We start from the raw sequence: 18,412 nt of genomic DNA, 5'->3' as shown, positions 1-18,412 counted from the left end.
TCTAGCCGACCTGGTACAAACCTGTGGTTGTTATAAATCGGGGTCTAAATCGATGCTCCCTCCCCTCTTATATCTCCTCCATTGCCCTCAGAGACGCCGCTACCACTGGACTTGTGGAGTATCGGGCCGGCAAGAACAGCAGAGGTGAAGTTACTAGTGAACTCGTAAGATTCACAAAAATGATATCAGAACAGCAAGGATATATCCAGAGAGGATGAACAGCTGGGTACCTTCTCCTTAAGGCAGAGGAATTACCTATTGGGTTTATATAGTGGAGATAGACACGGGATTTCATTTGTGTGGAAGAGTAAAACTGGAGGCCGTCAATATTAGATGGTCGCCAAGAAATTAAATGGTGAATTCAGAAGGAACTTATTGGTGATAATGTGGAACAGAGAGTAGTTGAGGCAAGTAGCAGATCCATTTAATAGAAAAAAATATAGGTAAACACATGAGAGAAGGGAATAGAGAATTTTGCCGACCGAGGATTGGAGGAAGCTTGGGAGTGCAGCATAAACCTTGGCAAGGGGTGGCACAGTGGTTAGCACTGCTGCCTCACAGCACCAGGGACCCTGGTTCAATTCCAGCCTTGGGTCACTGCCCGTTTCTATGTTCGCTCCATGTGTGCGTGGGTTTCCTTCGGGTTCTCCGGTTCCCTCCCAGTCTAAAAATGCAGGTTAGGTGGATTGGCCATGCTAAATTGCCCCATAGTGTCCAAAAAGTTAGGTGGCGTTACTGGGAAAGTGTCGGGATGTGGGCCTAGGTAGGGCACTCTTTCAGAGGATCGGTGCAGACTCGATAGGCCAAATGGCCTCCTGCACTGTCGTGATTCTGAAGGACCGGCTGGGCCAAATGGCCTATTTCTGTGATATTTTTTTTTTCCAATTATGGGGCAATTTAGCCTGGCCAATCCACCTACCCTGCACATCTTTGGATTGTGAGGGTCAGACTCACCCAGATATGTGGAGAGCGTGCAAACTCCACACGGACCGTGATCCAGGGCCAGGATCGAATCCGGGTCCTCGGCCCTGTGAGGCAGCAGTGCTAACCACTGCACCACCATGCTGCCTTCTGTGATTTATTTTTTACACATAAATTAGAATGCTATTCTCCCATTACAAAAATATCTAGACAGTAAAATTTATATTTTCACATTTTGAAATGGCATTCTCAGCAATCTGCTTCGATGTAGCATTGCTCTTGTGATTTATTCAGGTAAAATGTGTACATTTCAACACAATTCAGATGCAATACAATACTTGATGGGCATCGTCACAGACAGGATGCGAGTCTTTTTGTTGAACTTTGCTGTGACCATGTCTTCACTGATAGTTTCAGCTAGATCAAGCTGCAGCCTGTACTTCCTGGGGACATCAACAACTAAGTCATTCTGTTTTGGAGGCAAACATAGAATACAATTTTAAAAATCAGACTCTATTAGTTTTCTTGATGGACTAAATGCATGGAAATATAGTAGGCAGGTTTCTTGGGGCAAAAAGGAGCTGATAGATGCAACTTGCATCTTCAGCACAAACTATGGAGCGAGTAAAGGCCATTTATTGCTCCAATTCCTCAGTGTGGACATCACGCAATATATTTGATTTGCTTACAGCACACAAGCAATACACTAAAAGCATCAAAAGCTCTCCCTCTTAAAAATGAATTTTAATTGTTCAAACCTCTCATTGGCGAATCCAATTAAAGAATAAACAACAAAGTGATATGGTTTGTAGATATTGAACGAGAAAGGTCCATCTACAAAAACAACAGGAAAATACGGAGGTGCAAAATTGAAAAAGACCTTTGTAGTCTATCACAAGTTCCCAAGACTTAAAAATTACTTCTCAATCCCCTCCAAGCATTTTGATGCTTTTACCAAACTCTGAATTGAAATAAAAACTTATTGGAAAAATTATTCGCCCTCTTGTAACCTTCCATATCGTGCACGGAGTTTAAGGTCCACACACTTGCTCCCATGTTTCTGCTTTCAGCCATTTGCTAAGACATGCAAAAGAACAGCTGATTCTTTTGTGCTCACTATGGTGAGTGCTGCTAGTGTTGGGAAATTGAACATTTTCCATTTTATTCACCTGGTGTCAGCATTGAGCAGAGTAAGAAACAACTTTCAGATGCAGAGTAAAGTTCTGTGCACTGTCCCAGGCCCATGCTTAAGATTATGTTCTTATTATCCCTGTGGCAGATTTTCATTTTCCACAACAGCGAAGGGGTTCTGATTGAGATTGTTAATGGGTTATGTTTGTGCTGTGTCCAATATTCCCATCATCTCAACCACCTTTCAGCCTAACAAGTAAATAACAACATAGAATGTACAGTGCAGAAGGAGGCCATTTGGCCCATCGAGTCTGCACAGGCTCTTGGAAAGAGCACCTTACCCAAGCCCCCCCCCCCCCCCACCCTATCCCCATAACCAAGTAACCCCACCCAACACTAAGGGCAATTTTGGACACTAAGGGCAATTTAGCATAGCCAATCCACCTAACCTGCACATCTTTGGACTGTGGGAGGAAACCGGAGCACCTGGAGGAAACCCACGCACACATGGGGAGAACGTGCAGACTCCACACAGACAGTGACCCAAGCCGGGAATCGAACTTGGGACCCAGGAGCTGTGAAATAATTGTGCTAACCACTATGCTATCGTGCTGCCCTAACATATACACGGTTCAGGTCATTTCCCAGGAAAGAATCTATAAATCTCACCGAAAGGTAGGAAATTGGGGACTGTATTGGGCAGGGCTGAGACTAACCTTGATTCAAGTTAGAAATGTACAACCAGAAAAGTTCAATCTGGATTTGGACCCAAGTCTCAAAAGTGGGGAAACTTGCTTTTTCCCCCACCTGTTGTTTGTCTCGTGTGTATGAATGAGAAATTGAATTTTGTGAACTGTCCTAATTTACAAGATACTGTTAAACATGGACCTGGTATATCGGTGTACTTCATATCAGACCAACTCCACATCCAGCACATACCTTTGAAACACTGAGATTACATTCTGTGACAGAGGATACTTTCGGTAGCTCTACCTTCAGTTGAATCGTTGTTGCCTTTTCATTTTCATCTTTACTGAGCGATAATTGATAATTTGGGGTCTCTACTTTATTTCCACTGTCAAATTCCGTACTCGAAATCTCCTCAATGAGTCCTGACTTCTTAGGATGTCTGATGTCACTTGGCAACCAAATTGGGGGGCTATTTTCTTCATTTTCCTTGCCTGTTAAATTGAGACTTGTCAACTGTTGAAGCAACGAAGTGCCACTTTCTGATGTCACCTCCCTGGCAGTTTGTGCAGGGCTCGCCTTTCCAGTCAGCCGTTGCTTCATCTGTTTTTTATTGCCTTTTAGTTTGTATTTCATGAGGGTGTAAGAGTGTGACAGGCGTAAGGAGTGCTGCTCCTCAATATATTTCATAGCTAGACGGACCAATTGATCCCTTTCCACTGTGTCTTCATTTACTTTCTTAAGGACTTCTGGGCTGTACACAACATCAGTGACTGTATAAATCTCTAGGAAAAAAGTTTGAATCACCAAATAAATAGTCAATTATTCCCCTTTCTCTCCCCCCCCCCCCCCCCCCCCCCCACACACACACACACCCATCCACCCTTCATACCAAGACTGAAAAATGTATTTCCTGTGTCTAGATCTCTATATATCATTCCTAGGCTATAAGCACGTGCGTGACAAATCCTAGGCTGTTGAAAATACTGCCTTATAAGTAGCTGCTAAGAAGTGAATCAGAGTAAGAGAAAAGGATATAACTTTTGCACCTTAATAAATATATCTCTTATAAACACCCAAACACAATGTCTCACTTTAAAATATGCTAACTGTTAGATAAACATGGCAGTTATTTTCCAAGTAACATGGTCCTCCCACAAGCACTGGGGGTTGAGGGATCGATGTTGGCCAGGGCACAGAGAATTATTTTCATTGATTACCGTCAGGTCTGTAATGTTCACCAGAATTGCAGAACAACAGGGCCTCAGCTTAACATTTCGTCAAAGGACAAAACTCGTACCGTCAATATTTCACAGGACCTGCCAGCTAGGTATTGTATTTGAGTCCTGGGGCTGAATTTTATTGGGGACTGTGGTCCAGGCCTTGCACCATACCCCAAGGTCAGCTAAGAACTTACAAGAGGAAATGGGGTACTGTACTCATTGGGCAGAATGTGACCCTGGAGATATACTCTAAAAGAGAAATACGTTTGATACTTGCTCCAACAATTTATCATCCTTCCCTCTTCCAAGGATCCCTGATCCTGATATAAACCAGAAGATTGAGTATCTCCTCGTGTTCTGTGATGTTGGTACATCAGATAATGGTGTAACACAAAACTTGTACAATGCAGAAGGAGGCCATTCGGCCCATGGAGTCTACACCGACCCTCTGAAAGAGCATTCTACCCAGGCCCACTCTCCCGCCCTATCCCTATAACCCCACCTAACCTTTGGACATTTAAAGGACAATTTAGAATGGCCAATCCACCCATCCTGCACATCTTTGGACTGTGGGAGGAAACTGGAGCACCCAGAGGAAACCCATGCAGACATGGGGAGAATGTGCATACTCCACACAATCATTCAAGGTTGGAATTGAACCCGGGTCCCTGACTCTGTGAGACAGCAGTGCTAACTACTGTGCCACCCTGCCACACTTCTCCAATGTCTCAATGGGCAGACTATTCCCCTGTGCTTAAACTCAGGACGGGAAGTACTAGGAAATCTAAGGTTCAGTCCTGTGTCCATTGGTTAACGGATGTTCCCTAACCTGGCCTTTATCGAATGATCTTATCTGGAAAGAACACCTCTATGAATGGCAGGTGAGAACAGGATTAGATGCAGCTGTGAAACCCCTACCTCAGTTTTAAAAAATGTTTAATGTAAAAATGCCCTATGTTAACACCCAGAAAAGAGGAAACATTTTCTCACCACCCTACCTGTGCCCTCTACATTTTCCTCCAAATTTCCTCCAGCAAGAGGAACAGGATCTGACTCAGTCTTTGGGGCAGAGATGCAACTCCACATGCAAAGGTTTACATACAGCAACCTCTCACCAAATTCCTAGGAGAGAAAAAAATCAGTGTGATTGCTCATTGACAGTTGTGTGAGCTTGCACAGCAAAGGCCGCCGACCGAGATCATGGAAATTTTCAAACAACTGAGTAAAATTTGTTCTTTAAAATTAAGTTTCAAGGTACCTGAAGAATACAAATCTTTTATCAAAACACCTTTGTTTAGCTCACTGGGCTAATCGCTGGCTTTGAAGGCAGACCAAGGCAGGCCAGCAGCACGATTCGATTCCCCTAACAACCTCCCCGAACAGGCGCCGGAATGTGGCGACTAGGGACTTTTTACAGTAACTTCATTTGAAGCCTACTCGTGACAATAAGCGATTTTCATTTCATTTCATTTGTACAAACTATATAAAGAGTCAAATATCCTAAATTCTGAACTCTTATCTGACTTGTTTTACTTCCAATCCCAAACTGGAGTTTTTAGATGTGACAAGGATCAACTGGGATTATTTGAAGGGGAACAGGAAACGTGCTTGTGTCCTGGCCAACTTTCACCTCTCAACACACACTGTTAAAAATAAAAGATTTTCCAGCCATTCATTCATTTGCTGTTTGTGAAGTTTTGCCGTGTGCACATCTGCTATTGTGTTTGTCCACATCAACGGACCCCAACCTTTCCTTTATGCAAACCATATAATCAAAAGGTTTTGCAGCCCACAATGTACGCTGGCTATTTTTTTACATAGCCTATGGCTGACAGGAATCAAACTTATATATCAACGGGTATTAAAACAAAGCTATTTATAAGAGTTTACAATGCACACTTACAAATACATTGCAGATTATACTATGGATTATATTACACAAGAATATTTGTGAAGCAAATTAAAATTGCGAATAATGTAACCTCGATTATGATACAAACGAGTACACTTAATTGTATTTTGTTTTCAGACCACCTTGAGGCCCTTGGATCAAAGGTTGGGAACCATTGGCCTACATATCAATTCAGGACTTAGAGCCATAGAATTCCTCAAGTGCAGAAACATCTTTGAACACGAAGGGGAATTTCTTTTTTGAATGGCCAATTCACCTAACCTGCACATCTTTGGACTATGGGAGGCAACTGGAGCACCAGGAGGAAACCCACGCAGACAATTCATGCAATAATAATAAAACATCAGGCACTTAGGCTAACAGATACTGTACCAATATTGTTGTCTGAAAGCAGGTGTGAGGCTCCGGAGGACTGAACTGCTTTATTCCTTCCTCTAGATGATGCCGGATGAATTTTTGATATGCTTCGGGGTTGTTTTCAGATATATCATCCAGCAGGCTCCACAGCTGGTTTACCTGCTGCAACATCTCCTTTTCACAATGTTTTGTTGCCATTGCTACCTTGAATTCTAACAGTTAAATTCTTCTTTAACAGAGCTGTGGACAGCAGGTCTGTAACTTATTGCAAAACGGCACAATGTTATACATGGTGTTTCCATTAAAAATCATGCTTAGCTGATGTTACAGCATAAATGGGAACAGATCAAAGGTATAAAAGGCTCATTGAAGCTGTTCCCACGGGTACTCCAAAGAACTTAGCCTAGCATCCATCTTGAATTACTCAAATACTTTTAGATTTACTATTTCAGCAGCAGATTATTTCAGATTTGCTTTGCCCTATTCTTCTTGCGTTCGGTTATATGTGTGGGTTATTGTCGTTATCTGCAATGTCTCTTTAAGATCAGAGTCACATAATATTCGTGACATCATTGGCGACTCTTGGGGCTGGTTTAGCACAGTGGGCTAAATAGCTGATTTGCAAAGCAGAACAATGCCAGCAGCGCGGGTTCAATTCCCGTACCGGCCTACCCGAACAAGCGCCGGAATGTGGCGACTAGGGGCTTTTCACAGTAACTTCATTGAAGCCTACTTGTATTATTATTATTACTTTGCAGGCTTTTCGGGAACCCAGTGCCAAAGCTTGTACAGTGAAAACCTATTCAATAAACCTGTTAATCTTGCATCAAACCCTTGTGCTTTGGCAATTCTAATTCTTTTGTACTGTTTGTTTAAATAAACAACAGTTTAGAAAAAGAAAACTGGCGACGGGGAACAGGTCAGAAAAAAGCAAACAAAAAAGTTATTTAAAAAACAAATTGTTGGGAGTAGAGCAGCATTGACAGATCAATTGATCGAATGATTAACAGAAGGTCAGAAATCGCTGGCAACAGAGCTGGTAAAGGTTTTGAGCAAACATTCACAGGAAGGGTTTTAAACTGGCAATCTGAGGAGTCAGGCTGCAATACTCACTACGTGCAGAACAGTAAGGCACAGAGGTAGAGCAGGGCTGAGAACACGAGATTCATAACTGTCATGCAAGCTAATGCTGATGAAAGTTAAAGTTGTTTCATATTGGTAATCCGGCGAATGAACTAAACCACAGAATAAAGCAAAGGCAGTGAGCCTTCCAATACCGAGAAAAATGGCGGGACATTTTGGCAGGGTGGGCTCTTTTGATGAGGACTCAAAGAACTGGAAGTCATATTCAGAGAGATCCCATTATTTCATCTCAGCCAACAGAATTTCAGAAGTGATTATGGCCCCTGTATCTTAAGTACAATTGGAAACAAAACTGTGAATTTACCAAGAAGTTTAGTTCAGCCAGAATCCCAGAGATAAGAAATTAGAAGAGCATTATTCACCAAAGCCCTTGATTACTGCGGGGATATTTTGTATTCGTCGAAAGAATCATTCAGAAGGTGAAAATATTGTGCAGTTCGTTGCAACCCTCAAACAACTTGCCAATTTTGTGAATTTGGCATTTCATTAAACAATCCAATCAGAGATCGTTGTTAGTGGTTCAAAATATGATGCTATTCAAAGGTTATTAGCGGAATGTAATCCATGCCTGAAGACAGCAATAGATATTGCTCTTTCGATAGAGCTTGCAGGAAGGTTCCTCAGCTTGGAATCGTAACCTGGCTGCTGGTAAGAAGTCTATCCAGCAACAGGAATGTCATCGCTGTGCAAAAAGGGGCCATTCACAGGCAGATAGATGGAACAAGGATAGATTATACAAGAACTGGCGTAACTGACCACACACCAAGAGCTTGCTGCAGTAAAATAACTTCTCCAGAGAGTAGAACATTTAAAGGAAGACACAGAACTCATTCAAAGGAAGAAACAGACCAAATTCAAATACGAAAATTCATAATGTGGACCTATACTGAAGAGATACAACCAATCGTAGCATTTGAAGGAGGCTATTCGGCCCATCGAGTCCGCATCGGCCCTTGGAAAGTGTACCCTACTAAAGCCCAAGCCTCCATCCTAGCCCCGTAATCCTACCTAACATTTTTTTGGACATTAAGGAGCAATTTATCATGGCCAATCCACCAAACCTGCACATCTTTGGACTGAGGGAGAGAATTGGAACACCCGGAGGAAACCCACGCAGACATGGGGAGAACGCGCAGACTCTGCACAGTGACCCAAGACCCGAATGGAACCCGGGTCCCTGGCGCTGTGAAGCAGCAGTGTTACCCACTGTGCTACCATGCTAAGTGGACAATCCACAGAGTCCCCCAGTGACATCCAGCCCCGCCCCCTCGCAGACCCGCCCCCCGGGAGACATCCAGCCCCGCCCCTCGCAGCTCCGCCCCCGGGGACATCCAACCCCGCCCCCTCGCAGCCTTTCACCCCCCCAAGGGGACATGCAGCTCCGCCCCCAAGGGGACCCACCCCCGGGACATCCAGCCCTGCAGCTCTCTGGCCGGGCTGGCCGGGCTGCCCGCAATCCCGCTGCCGCGCCCCAGCCAGGCCTGACCTCCTCCTCTGCCCCTCTCCACCGCCGCTCTGCTCACCTCAGCCCCCGGGTCACAGAGCGGAATTGATGAGCAACACCGAGGGGTGATCCGCCAGCCCTCTGATTGGCTGGGCGACAGCCAATGGGAGCAGTCAGAAAACGGCTGAATGGCTGTCTGGCCCAATGGGAAAGTGCGGCTGCGGCCGGCCGCTCCTGATTGGGCGGGACGTCAACCAATTGAAACCGTAACCGCCCCCCTCCCCCCGACAAACACCCCCTCCTCCCCCAGGGCCAAAACCCTCAAACCGCGGAGAGCGAGAATAAAGCAGCTATACTGAAAACCTCAAATATAAATAATTCAGCGAATATAAATCGGAAATAGACAATGTGAAGCCGGCGCCGGGCGCGGGCCACAACTCAGAGCCAACGCGCCCTGGTTACCCCGGCAACCGGACCCGACCTCCTACCCGGAAGGGGTCGCGGCAAACACGGTCCCCCTCCCCCAATGTGAGAAAGAACAAAACAATCCAGGTAATTATCAGATTACAGTGCATAAATCATCACCAAATGTCGGACCCACACACACACACTATGTAAAAAACGGGAGCGGTGAGAAAATAGGATCCCTGAACAAAATGGCGGGCTTCTCGATTTTTGGACATGGAGCAGGGGTATGGAGTTTTATACCGGCCGAACTACCTGGAAACACTCTGATAATAAAGTGAAGATGTTGTCCCCGGGCCGGCGGGGGTAAGATTTTGGAGTCCCCGCGGGGGCGGAACGATCGTTGTTTGCGGGCAGCCGGATGGTTGTGAGGGTGGCTCCGACATCCGGTCAGGGCTGCGGTGGGGGGGGGCGGGGGGAAGACGATGCGAGCGGCCTGAGGGCGGATTTGGGCTCCTGGGGGCCCAGCTGGGGCCGGGCTTGCCCAGGGGGAGAGAGAGAGACGGCCAGCCAGCCAGGTAAATCTCCCCCCTCAGCGGCGACGTGGCGGCCACAGGAGCTGGACCTCCCCCAACAGCTCTGAGGCCCAGTCTGGACAGACAGAGAGAGCTTCAGCCTGCTCCCACCGCCCAGGAAGACCGTGCCTCAGCCGAGGGTGGCCTTGACTCATAGGAGGCCACTCGCCCTATCGAGTCTGCACCGGCCCTTGGAAAGGGCAACCTGCGTGAGCCCCACCCTGTCCCCGCAACCCAGTAACCTCACCTAATCTTTTTTGGACACTAATTGCAATTTACCATGGCCAATCCACCTAACCTGCACGTCTTTGGACTGTGGGAGGAAACCGGAGCACCCGGAGGATACCCACGGGGAGAACGTGCAAACTCCGCACAGACAGTGACCCAAGCCGGGAATTGAACCTGGGACCCTGGCACTGTGAAGCAATTGCTACCCCCACCGCCATATACAATGTTTATACATAGACATATACATCGGGTGAAGCATACGGTGTGTGTAGTGTTGCACAGTAGAGAAGATTAGTGGAGAGATCAATTCAGTCCATAAGGGGGTCAGTCAGCAGTCTGGTAACAGCAGTGAAGAAACTGTTTTTGAACCTGTTCGTGTGTGTGTTCTCAGACTCTTGTATCTCCTGCCCGATGGAAGAGAGATGATCTGGGTGGGAGCGGCCTTTGATTACATTGCCCGCTTTCCCAAGGCAACGGGAGGTGTAGACCGTCAATGGACTGTACTTAGACTTAGAACAGTACAGCACAGAACAGGCCCTTCGGCCCTCGATGTTGTGCCGAGCAATGATCACCCTACTTAAACCCACGTTACCCGTAACCCAACAATCCCCCCCATTAACCTTTCACTACGGGCAATTTAGCATGGCCAATCCACCTAACCAGCACATCTTTGGACTGTGGGAGGAAACCGGAGCACCCGGAGGAAACCCACGCACACACAGGGAGGACTGTGTTGGGTGATGTTCACGACTCTGTAGTTTCTTACGGCCTTGTTTCCCCAACCCTCGTCGATCAGAACTCTGCCCGGCTGAACCTTCAAATAAGTTTCAGTGATTCGGCCACCACCACCCGCGGGTTGGCGAACCGTCTGATTAAATGGAGGTTTTGCCCTTCTGCAGAGGGAGCATTTGAATCCGAAGCATTAATTCTCGTCCCTTCCCTTGCTGTCAGACCTGCTGAGTTTATCCAGTGTTTTTTTTAATTAACTTCATCAGGTGATTGCCCCTGCGACCCCAGTCGATACCTGACCGACACGTCCATCCTTTCGATGGAAGCAAATTACTGCCGGTGCTGGAATCTGAAACAAAAGCAGAAAATTGCCGGACAATCCTGAGCACGTCTGACAGCATCAGCGGAGAAAGAATGGAGCTGACATTTTGTGCCTGGATGACTCTTTATCACATCCATCCTTTTGACGGATGCGCTGTCTTGCTACCCCAATTAGAAAGCAAAAATACTCATTACTCAATTGGATGCGAAGCAGCCTTTTTTGTTTTAACAATATTTTTATATCCGGTAAAGAGAAATATTTTTTAAAAAATGACAAAGAAAACAATATTTCTTAATGTCCCGATGATTTCAGCATTGAGCACAGCAATGTCCTGGAGATTAATCTTCCATTCCGGGAGACTCCCAAGCCAATCTTGGAGGGTGGCAATTCCAGCTGTGGAAGAGAATTTCACAGACCAACCCCCACCCTCTTGAGAAGACATTCCACCTTATTGCTATCTTAAGTGGGAGACCCGTTATTTTGAATGTGTGCTCCGTAGTTCGAGATTGCTCCACAAAATCCTCCCAGTTGTTTCGTATGTTCTTTCTACTGGAATGCCTGACATTATGATTGAGGCAATTATCCAAAGTGCGAAGAATTTGCAGAGTTCTGAAGAAAAGGTGGGGTGTGGATTGGGTCTCGTGTTTCACAGATAGCTGGCATGGATATGACTGGCAAAACAGCCTCTGTGCTGTACCCATTCCATGATTTTGGCATATCCTTCAATTTCGTCTCATTCAAGGATCAGTTGATGAACTAGCAGATCATCTACCCTGGGACAGTGGCTGGAATTCTATCAGGGCAGCATAAAAGTCCAGGTCTTGGTGTGTTAAAGCAGAATACTGAGGTAAGATAACTACTGAACAGCATCTTCCAGTGGCTTCACCTTGCCATGAGGTTCTGCAGAAGAGCAAGATTGAGACATAGAATTTACAGTGCAGAAGGAGGCCAATCGGCCCATCAAAACTGCACCGGCTCTTGGAAAGAGCACCCTACCCAAGCCCACACCTCCACCCTATCCCCAAAACCAAGTAACCCCACCCAACACTAAGGGCAATTTTGGACACGAAGGACAATTTATCACGGCCAATCCACCTAACCTGATCATCTTTGGAATATGGGAGGAAACCAGAGCACCCGGAGGAAACCCAACCCACGCACACATGGGGAGAACTCCGCACAGTGACCCAAGGTGAGAATTGAACCTGGGATCCTGGAGCTGTGAAGCAATTGTGCTAACCACGATGCTACCGTTGCATTATGTCCTGTGGTAGCACAGTACAACAACTAGAATTAACCCCTTATGCTACATCTCCTGCCCCCCCCTCCCCCGAAGTCTCTGACTTCCATTTATTTTTAGGGACAACTGTTTCACAGTCTATTCAAACGGGTTCTCCGCTCCATTAGAGGAGACCAAGGATTTAAGTCTTACATGTAATCTCTCGGACTTTTCTGGGCAGAAGGCGAATTGCCATAACTCTATTTTAGCAATTAGCCTGTCATCTGGATCTCACGATGAATGCAGCAGTCCCACGCTCCTGATCTAAGGGCATCAGCTGCGGAGGGGGAAGGCAGAGAACTCGTGAACCTGCTCCTGTGCCTGGCCAAACTTGCCAGATAGTGGGTGATCAAAGGGGTAGTCAAACCTGACTGTCTGCCCCTCTTCTGCGGCCTCATTCGTGGCCGGGTGTCCCCGGAAAGGGAGCACGCTCGAGACCTTCCGTGCTCGGTTGGCACCGCAGAGGTTGGACTGCTTTATCGACTCCGATTTACACATCCTGTTTGATGGTTTATAAGATTCTGTTCCCTCTTTATTCCTTTTGGGCTGTGTTTTGTTTCTTCTATGGGAGCGTCCCCTTTTAATTTGTCCACAAGTTAATTTGTGTTCTTCTATTTAGTTGATTGGGCCCTTTAAAGGGTACCTGGTCTGTCTTTTTGGGTAGATGATTGCTTTGGCTGTGTAAGAGGTTGCTTCTGTGCAGCATGTGCTTGTCTGTTTTATTTCACCCTACCATTATCTATTTGAATGAGCTAGGACATGTGTTTGTTCAACCACTTGCCTGTAGCAAGCTTGGTCTCTGATTCAAACTGGCTCTCCCTGGTTGGAGTTCTGTCCTTTGTGACATTTCTTATAGTTCCACATCTGGAATGATGCTCATCCTCTTTTTCCTTCAGCTTGTCCAAGTCATTAGTTTGTACACATGATGTGTGTGTATGGGAGAGTATGGAGTTGAGTTCTCAGTCACCTTCCCATTAAGTTTTCACATGGCATTAAACCATTTTGGAGTGGAATTGAATGATAGCTCAGAAGTGCAAGTTGGAATTTGGCATTCTTCTACAGCCATTCCTTCACTGTATGCACTCCTCTTTCAGCTTCAGGGTTGGCTTGAGGGTTTCTCAGTGAGCTGATAGTATGGAAAAATCCATATAATGCCTTGAACCCTTGAAAATGTTTATTGGCAAACTGCAGCCCATTGTGTGAGATTACACTGTGTTCCAAGTGTTCCTTCAGCGACATAATTACTGCAGTTGTTTGACTTCTATCCATCGAGAGTAGTAATTTACTGGGATTAAGGACATCTTGCCTCTTGAGTTCAAAGTGGTTCATCTCAAGATGTGCCCATGGTCTTGATTGGAAGGAAGATGACATCAATGGTCCTCTTGTCTCCCGGTGACAAATTGCATCAGTAATACATCTTTTTGAAAGACTTGAGAGACCTGGAAACCAATCAGAATATCTTGCTCTGATTTGAAATTTTGTAATACTTTAATTTCTTTGGTGCCCTTGTCGCATATTGAATTCAGAACTCTGGGAATGACCAATCTGCCATCCTAGATGAGTAAATCATTAATTACATTTGAGATATCCTCTCTCCTCATAGAACTAGCTGTGAATCCATGTCTGTGGCATGTATGCTGGCCATCCTTGACATGGTGCTCTCTGACTTGAACATATTCTTTAAGTTTCTATGCATCTTTGATTTAATTCAGTTGCTGCTGGTAGAGATTTGGTTGTTGTCAACAAAATGGTTCCGATCTCTTCAACAAGGCCTAGGTCACCTGGTTCAGGTCTTACCACTGGGATACAGGACAAATCATCTGCTGTTCTACCTCAGTCTGAATTGTTGTACGCTTGGAGGAATTTTTGCTAACTTATTAGGATTTAAGGGGCCTGTCTCTTTCTGAAGTGGAGACTAAGAACGTAACCCGCAAACCTTTTACAAGCATATGTAGCAGGTAATGCTTCCTCCTTTACTGCTGTACATCTCTGTTCAGTCTCTATTAGTTAATGGATGTATAGTAAACTGTTCTCTACTTTCTTTTTGACACATGACTCCATCTAGCCCTTCTAGGCTACTTGACATGGTCTCTGGAAGCTTTCTGCCACTGGTTCGATGCTGAAGGGAAATCTGTGTAAACAAAGGCTCCCAAACAGTGTAATAAAGGTGGTGAGCACATTGGATTCTTTGTCGAGAGGTAGTTGGCAAAAATCACTATTTACATTTAGCTTTGTGAAGATTGAACTCTTTCCCAATTTTGCTAAGCTCGTCCACAGGCAACATAGATTGAGCTCCGTTTGACTGCTTTGTTCAACTGTGTAAGATCTACACAACCTCTGAACGATCTGTCGGGTTTTGGCATTGGGACCATTTCTTTCTAGCTGTTAATAGACACACTGGCTTCATTTCAGGGTGTACACTGATGTGGCATGCTGCCTTCAACTTTCTTCGTCCTGTGAACAGATGTAGAAATTGAGTTCTGATGTTTTCGGCTGATGATCTTGACTTCCCATTCCTCTTCAGTAAATTGGATGTAAGTCGATAAGGCTTACATCTAAGGTTTTAGTGATGATCACTTCCTATATTGAAGAGCTGCATTCAGTTGTACTACAACCTTGAGTTCTATATCTCCTGGCCAGTGTTTTATGCATGATGGCTGAAGAGAACTTGTCTCCAACCACGGTTCAGCTTCAAAAAGAACTGAATCTCTGTGTCTAATTTAGCGTGTCTTCTTTCCCTCCATTAGGATATCAGTACTCCAGTAATTTCTGCTTGGTTCCTGGAACTCCCCAAGGAAAGGCATCTCAATATTGTTGCTATCTTCTACTTCATGGATCTTGCCATTTTTCAAAGGCTTCTCGCTGCAACGCGCACCTAGAAAGTGGCCTTTCTTTCTGCGAGAATGGCATTTGAATGGCAAGATAGCAGCCATTGAAATGCTGGGTAACGGGATTAGTGAAATAAATAAGAGACTAAACACTGAACCAGCTAGCAAAAATACAAAAACAAAATGGGAAACAGGTTCTGATAGAAAATTGTTGAACCCAGAGGCTGTAAGGTGCCCAATTGAAAGGTGCTGTTCCCCGAACTTGCATTGAACTGCATTGGTGCAGGCCGTGGATAGAAAGGTCAGTGGGAGCATGGTGGAGAATTGAAATGACAAACAACAGGAAGCCTTGGGTCACGCTTTCCAACTGAACCAAACTGTTTAGCAAAGCAGTCACCCAGTCTTAATAGCCCTTAATTTTGTGGTTCAGAATACTGTCCTTGTAGAGCAGCACAGGTTTTACATTGTTGCATATAAATGCTCAATTAAAAAAAAAATCAGATATTCTCTCTCTAACTTTCCACAAAAGGAAATACTAACACAGCAGCAAAATAACGCCAGTAGTATCTAAAGTGTCTTAATGCTAGCTATATGTTCTGGGTGAGGTTTACTTTTTACTGAATGTTTTGAATCATTTGTTGGCCTGACTGGAGGGGGAAGAATTTGTGTTTTAATTTGCAAAAATGCTTAAAATTCCTCTAATCTACATAAGCCCAAAGAGTACTAGCATTCACAGCTGTCTTCAGCTGAGTCCAACAAGCATGTTTGTGCGTTGCATAAACAATTAAAACCAATATTGAGGCTGTGTAAGCCCCTTGCCTCTGTTTCTATTCAATGTCAAATGAATATATGATAAATTTTCAGTGGCACACTTGTATGCGTTTTTCTCAATTTCCTCCCGTTCTGAAGACCTTGACTATGAGGTTACGGCATTGTGGGCTGCAAGTGACGCTCAGATAGACATTTTGTTAGATGTGCAATGGCCAGCAAGAAGATGCTTGATCACGAAACATCATCGCCAAGGCTGATCTTGTTTTTAATCTGCAAACTATTGCAACAGTGGTGGGAACAGGATCAGGAATCCTGGGAATGTTCTGCTCCGCTGGTTTAGCTTGTGGACGAAAATAAAAAGAACCAATAAAAAAAAATTAAGTATTATGAGCATTGCAGAAAGCAAATTGTATTACCTCTGTTGCCATTCCGGCTGAGACAATCATTAACAGATCATAAACCAACAATTTAATTGTGGATTTTCTGGCCTATGTGGTTTAGCTACATTATCTTAATCAGGCACTAAGGGAAACCACTTTTATTGAAAGATTAATTTAAAAGCTGCAATTCCAAAATGATGGTACTTTTCCCTTTATTTAGAAGAACAACAGCAATGGCTCGAATTCCCATGGGCAAAGTTCTTTTGCGAAATGTTATCCGCCACACAGATGCACACAACAAGGTAAATTTGTTCCACTTAAGTTTGTAAATTCAAATTTAGGAAGACACAGTGGTGAGCACTGCTGTCTCAAAGCACCGGCTTTGAGTGCTGTCTGTGTGCAGTTTGCACGTTTTCCCCGTGTCTGTGGGTTTCCTCTGGGTGTTTCGGTTTTCTCCCACTGTCCGAAGATGTGCAGGTTAGGTGAATTGGCCATGATCAATGCACGGGTTATGGGGATAGGGCGAGGGAGTGGGCCTAGGTACTCTTTTGGAGGGTCGGTGCAGATTCGATGAACCGCATCGCCCCCTTCTACACTGTAGGGATTCTATGACATCTGCAGCTAAACGTGTTTCTGGGTAAAAATTCTTACAGTGAAGACATCTCCGAGCTGAAAAAATCTCTTGTGTTTACTCCAGCTGTGTACCATGATGTACCGTTCTGCCTGGAAGTCCAGGAAAGGCTGCCACCGCCTAAAGAACCCCTGTACTGATCCCCTCAGGGCAAATTTCACCACCTCCAATTTGATGAACCCCGCCATATCATTGATCCAGGCCTCCATGCTTGGGGGCCTTGCATCCTTCCATTGAAGCAAGATCCTCTGCCGGGCTACTAGGGACGCAAAGAACACTGGCCTCTTTTGCCTCCTGCACTCCCGGCTCCACTGCAACCCCAAAAATTACGAGTCCCCAGCCTGGCTTGACCCTGGATCCTACCACCCTCGACACCGTCCTTGCTACCCCGTTCCAAAACTCTCCCAGCGCTGGGCATGCCCAGAACATATGGGCATGGTTCGCTGGGCTCCCCGAACACCTAGCACACCTGTCTTCGCCCCCGAAAAACCTACTCATCCTCGTCCTGGTCATGTGAGCCCTTTGTAGCAACTTGAACTGCATGAGGCTAAGCCTCGCACAGGAAGAGGAGGAATTCACTCTTTCCAGGGCATCCGCCCACATCCCTTCCTCAATGTCCTCACCCAGCTCCTCTTCCCATTTACCCTTCAGCTCCTACACCGAGGCCTCATCTACCTCCTGCATTACGTGGTACACGTCCAAAATCCTCCCTCCTCCAACCCACACCCCCGAGAGCACCATGTCCCGTACCCCACGTGGGGGCAGCAGAGGGAACCCCTCCACCTGCCGCCTGGCAAACGCCCTAACCTGCATGTACCTAAACATGTTCCCCGGGAGAACCCAAACTTCCCCTCGAACTCACCCAGGCTCGCAAACCTCCCATCCACAAACAGGTCCCTCAACCTCCTAATACCTACCCTGTGCCAGCCCAGAAACCCGCCATTAATGCTCCCTGGAACAAACCGGTGGTTCCCCCGTATCGGGGACTCCATCGAGCCCCCCACCTCCCCCCTATGCCGTCTCCATTGCCCCCACATTTTGAGGGTAGCCGCCACCACCGGGCTCGTGGTATACCTCGTTGGAGGGAGCGGCAACGGCGCCATTACCAGCGCCTCCAGGCTCGTGTCTACGCAGGACGCCATCTCCATCCTCTTCCATGCTGCCCCTGGCCCGTCCATTACCCACTTACGCACCATCGCTGCGTTGGCAGCCCAATAGTACCCACAGAGGTTGGGCTATCCCTGCCCCGCTCCAAAAACACCCTTCTCACCCTCGGAGTCCCATGTGCCCATACAAATCCCGTAATACTCCTGTTGACCCTCCTAAAAAAGGCCTTCGGGATAAGGATGGGGAGGCACTGGAACAGGAACAAAAACCTTGGGAGCACCGTCATCTTGACGGACTGCACCCTGCCTGCCAGCGACAGCGGCAACATGTCCCATCTTT

The 18,412-nt window shown here is 46.0% G+C and overlaps 2 protein-coding genes across 14 annotated transcripts in view; one reads left to right on the top strand and one right to left on the bottom strand.

Annotated features, from left to right (window-relative positions):
* Window positions 1-1,164: 1,164 nt before the first annotated feature.
* pih1d2 (PIH1 domain containing 2) lies at window positions 1,165-9,558 on the bottom strand. Of its 3 annotated transcripts, none has more exons than XM_038778628.1 (5): window positions 9,539-9,558; window positions 6,247-6,492; window positions 4,961-5,084; window positions 2,992-3,524; window positions 1,165-1,390 (listed from the first exon to the last, which is right to left on the bottom strand). In XM_038778628.1, the coding sequence occupies exons 2-5, from the start codon at window positions 6,427-6,429 to the stop codon at window positions 1,232-1,234; spliced, it is 999 nt and encodes a 332-aa protein (XP_038634556.1). In that variant the 5' UTR covers window positions 6,430-6,492; window positions 9,539-9,558; the 3' UTR covers window positions 1,165-1,231. The 3 variants fall into 3 exon arrangements, with proteins under 3 accessions (XP_038634556.1, XP_038634557.1, XP_038634555.1); XM_038778629.1 differs by lacking the exon at window positions 9,539-9,558 and adding an exon at window positions 8,861-8,890 and having other exon boundaries at window positions 6,247-6,486; XM_038778627.1 differs by lacking the exon at window positions 9,539-9,558 and adding an exon at window positions 8,861-8,888.
* nkapd1 (NKAP domain containing 1) overlaps window positions 9,168-18,412 on the top strand; it is a 21,952-nt gene continuing 12,707 nt past the window's right edge. For 2 of the 11 annotated variants that reach the window (XM_038778637.1, XM_038778633.1), the window contains exons 1-2: window positions 9,168-9,370; window positions 16,556-16,637. In XM_038778637.1, coding sequence (XP_038634565.1) covers window positions 16,606-16,637 — 32 coding nt within the window. In that variant the 5' untranslated portion in view covers window positions 9,168-9,370; window positions 16,556-16,605. Of the gene's footprint in view, window positions 9,371-9,695; window positions 9,802-9,824; window positions 10,008-10,211; window positions 10,289-10,710; window positions 11,925-14,837; window positions 14,891-16,555; window positions 16,638-18,412 lie in introns of those variants that run through there. The other 9 variants (XM_038778631.1, XM_038778639.1, XM_038778635.1 and 6 more) reach the window with 9 other exon arrangements.

Source organism: Scyliorhinus canicula, chromosome 19 (genome assembly GCF_902713615.1).
Source record: "Scyliorhinus canicula chromosome 19, sScyCan1.1, whole genome shotgun sequence".
Taxonomy (NCBI): Eukaryota; Metazoa; Chordata; class Chondrichthyes; order Carcharhiniformes; family Scyliorhinidae; genus Scyliorhinus; species Scyliorhinus canicula.
Note: the sequence above shows the minus strand (reverse complement) of the source record. Positions and strands in the feature narration are given on the sequence as shown.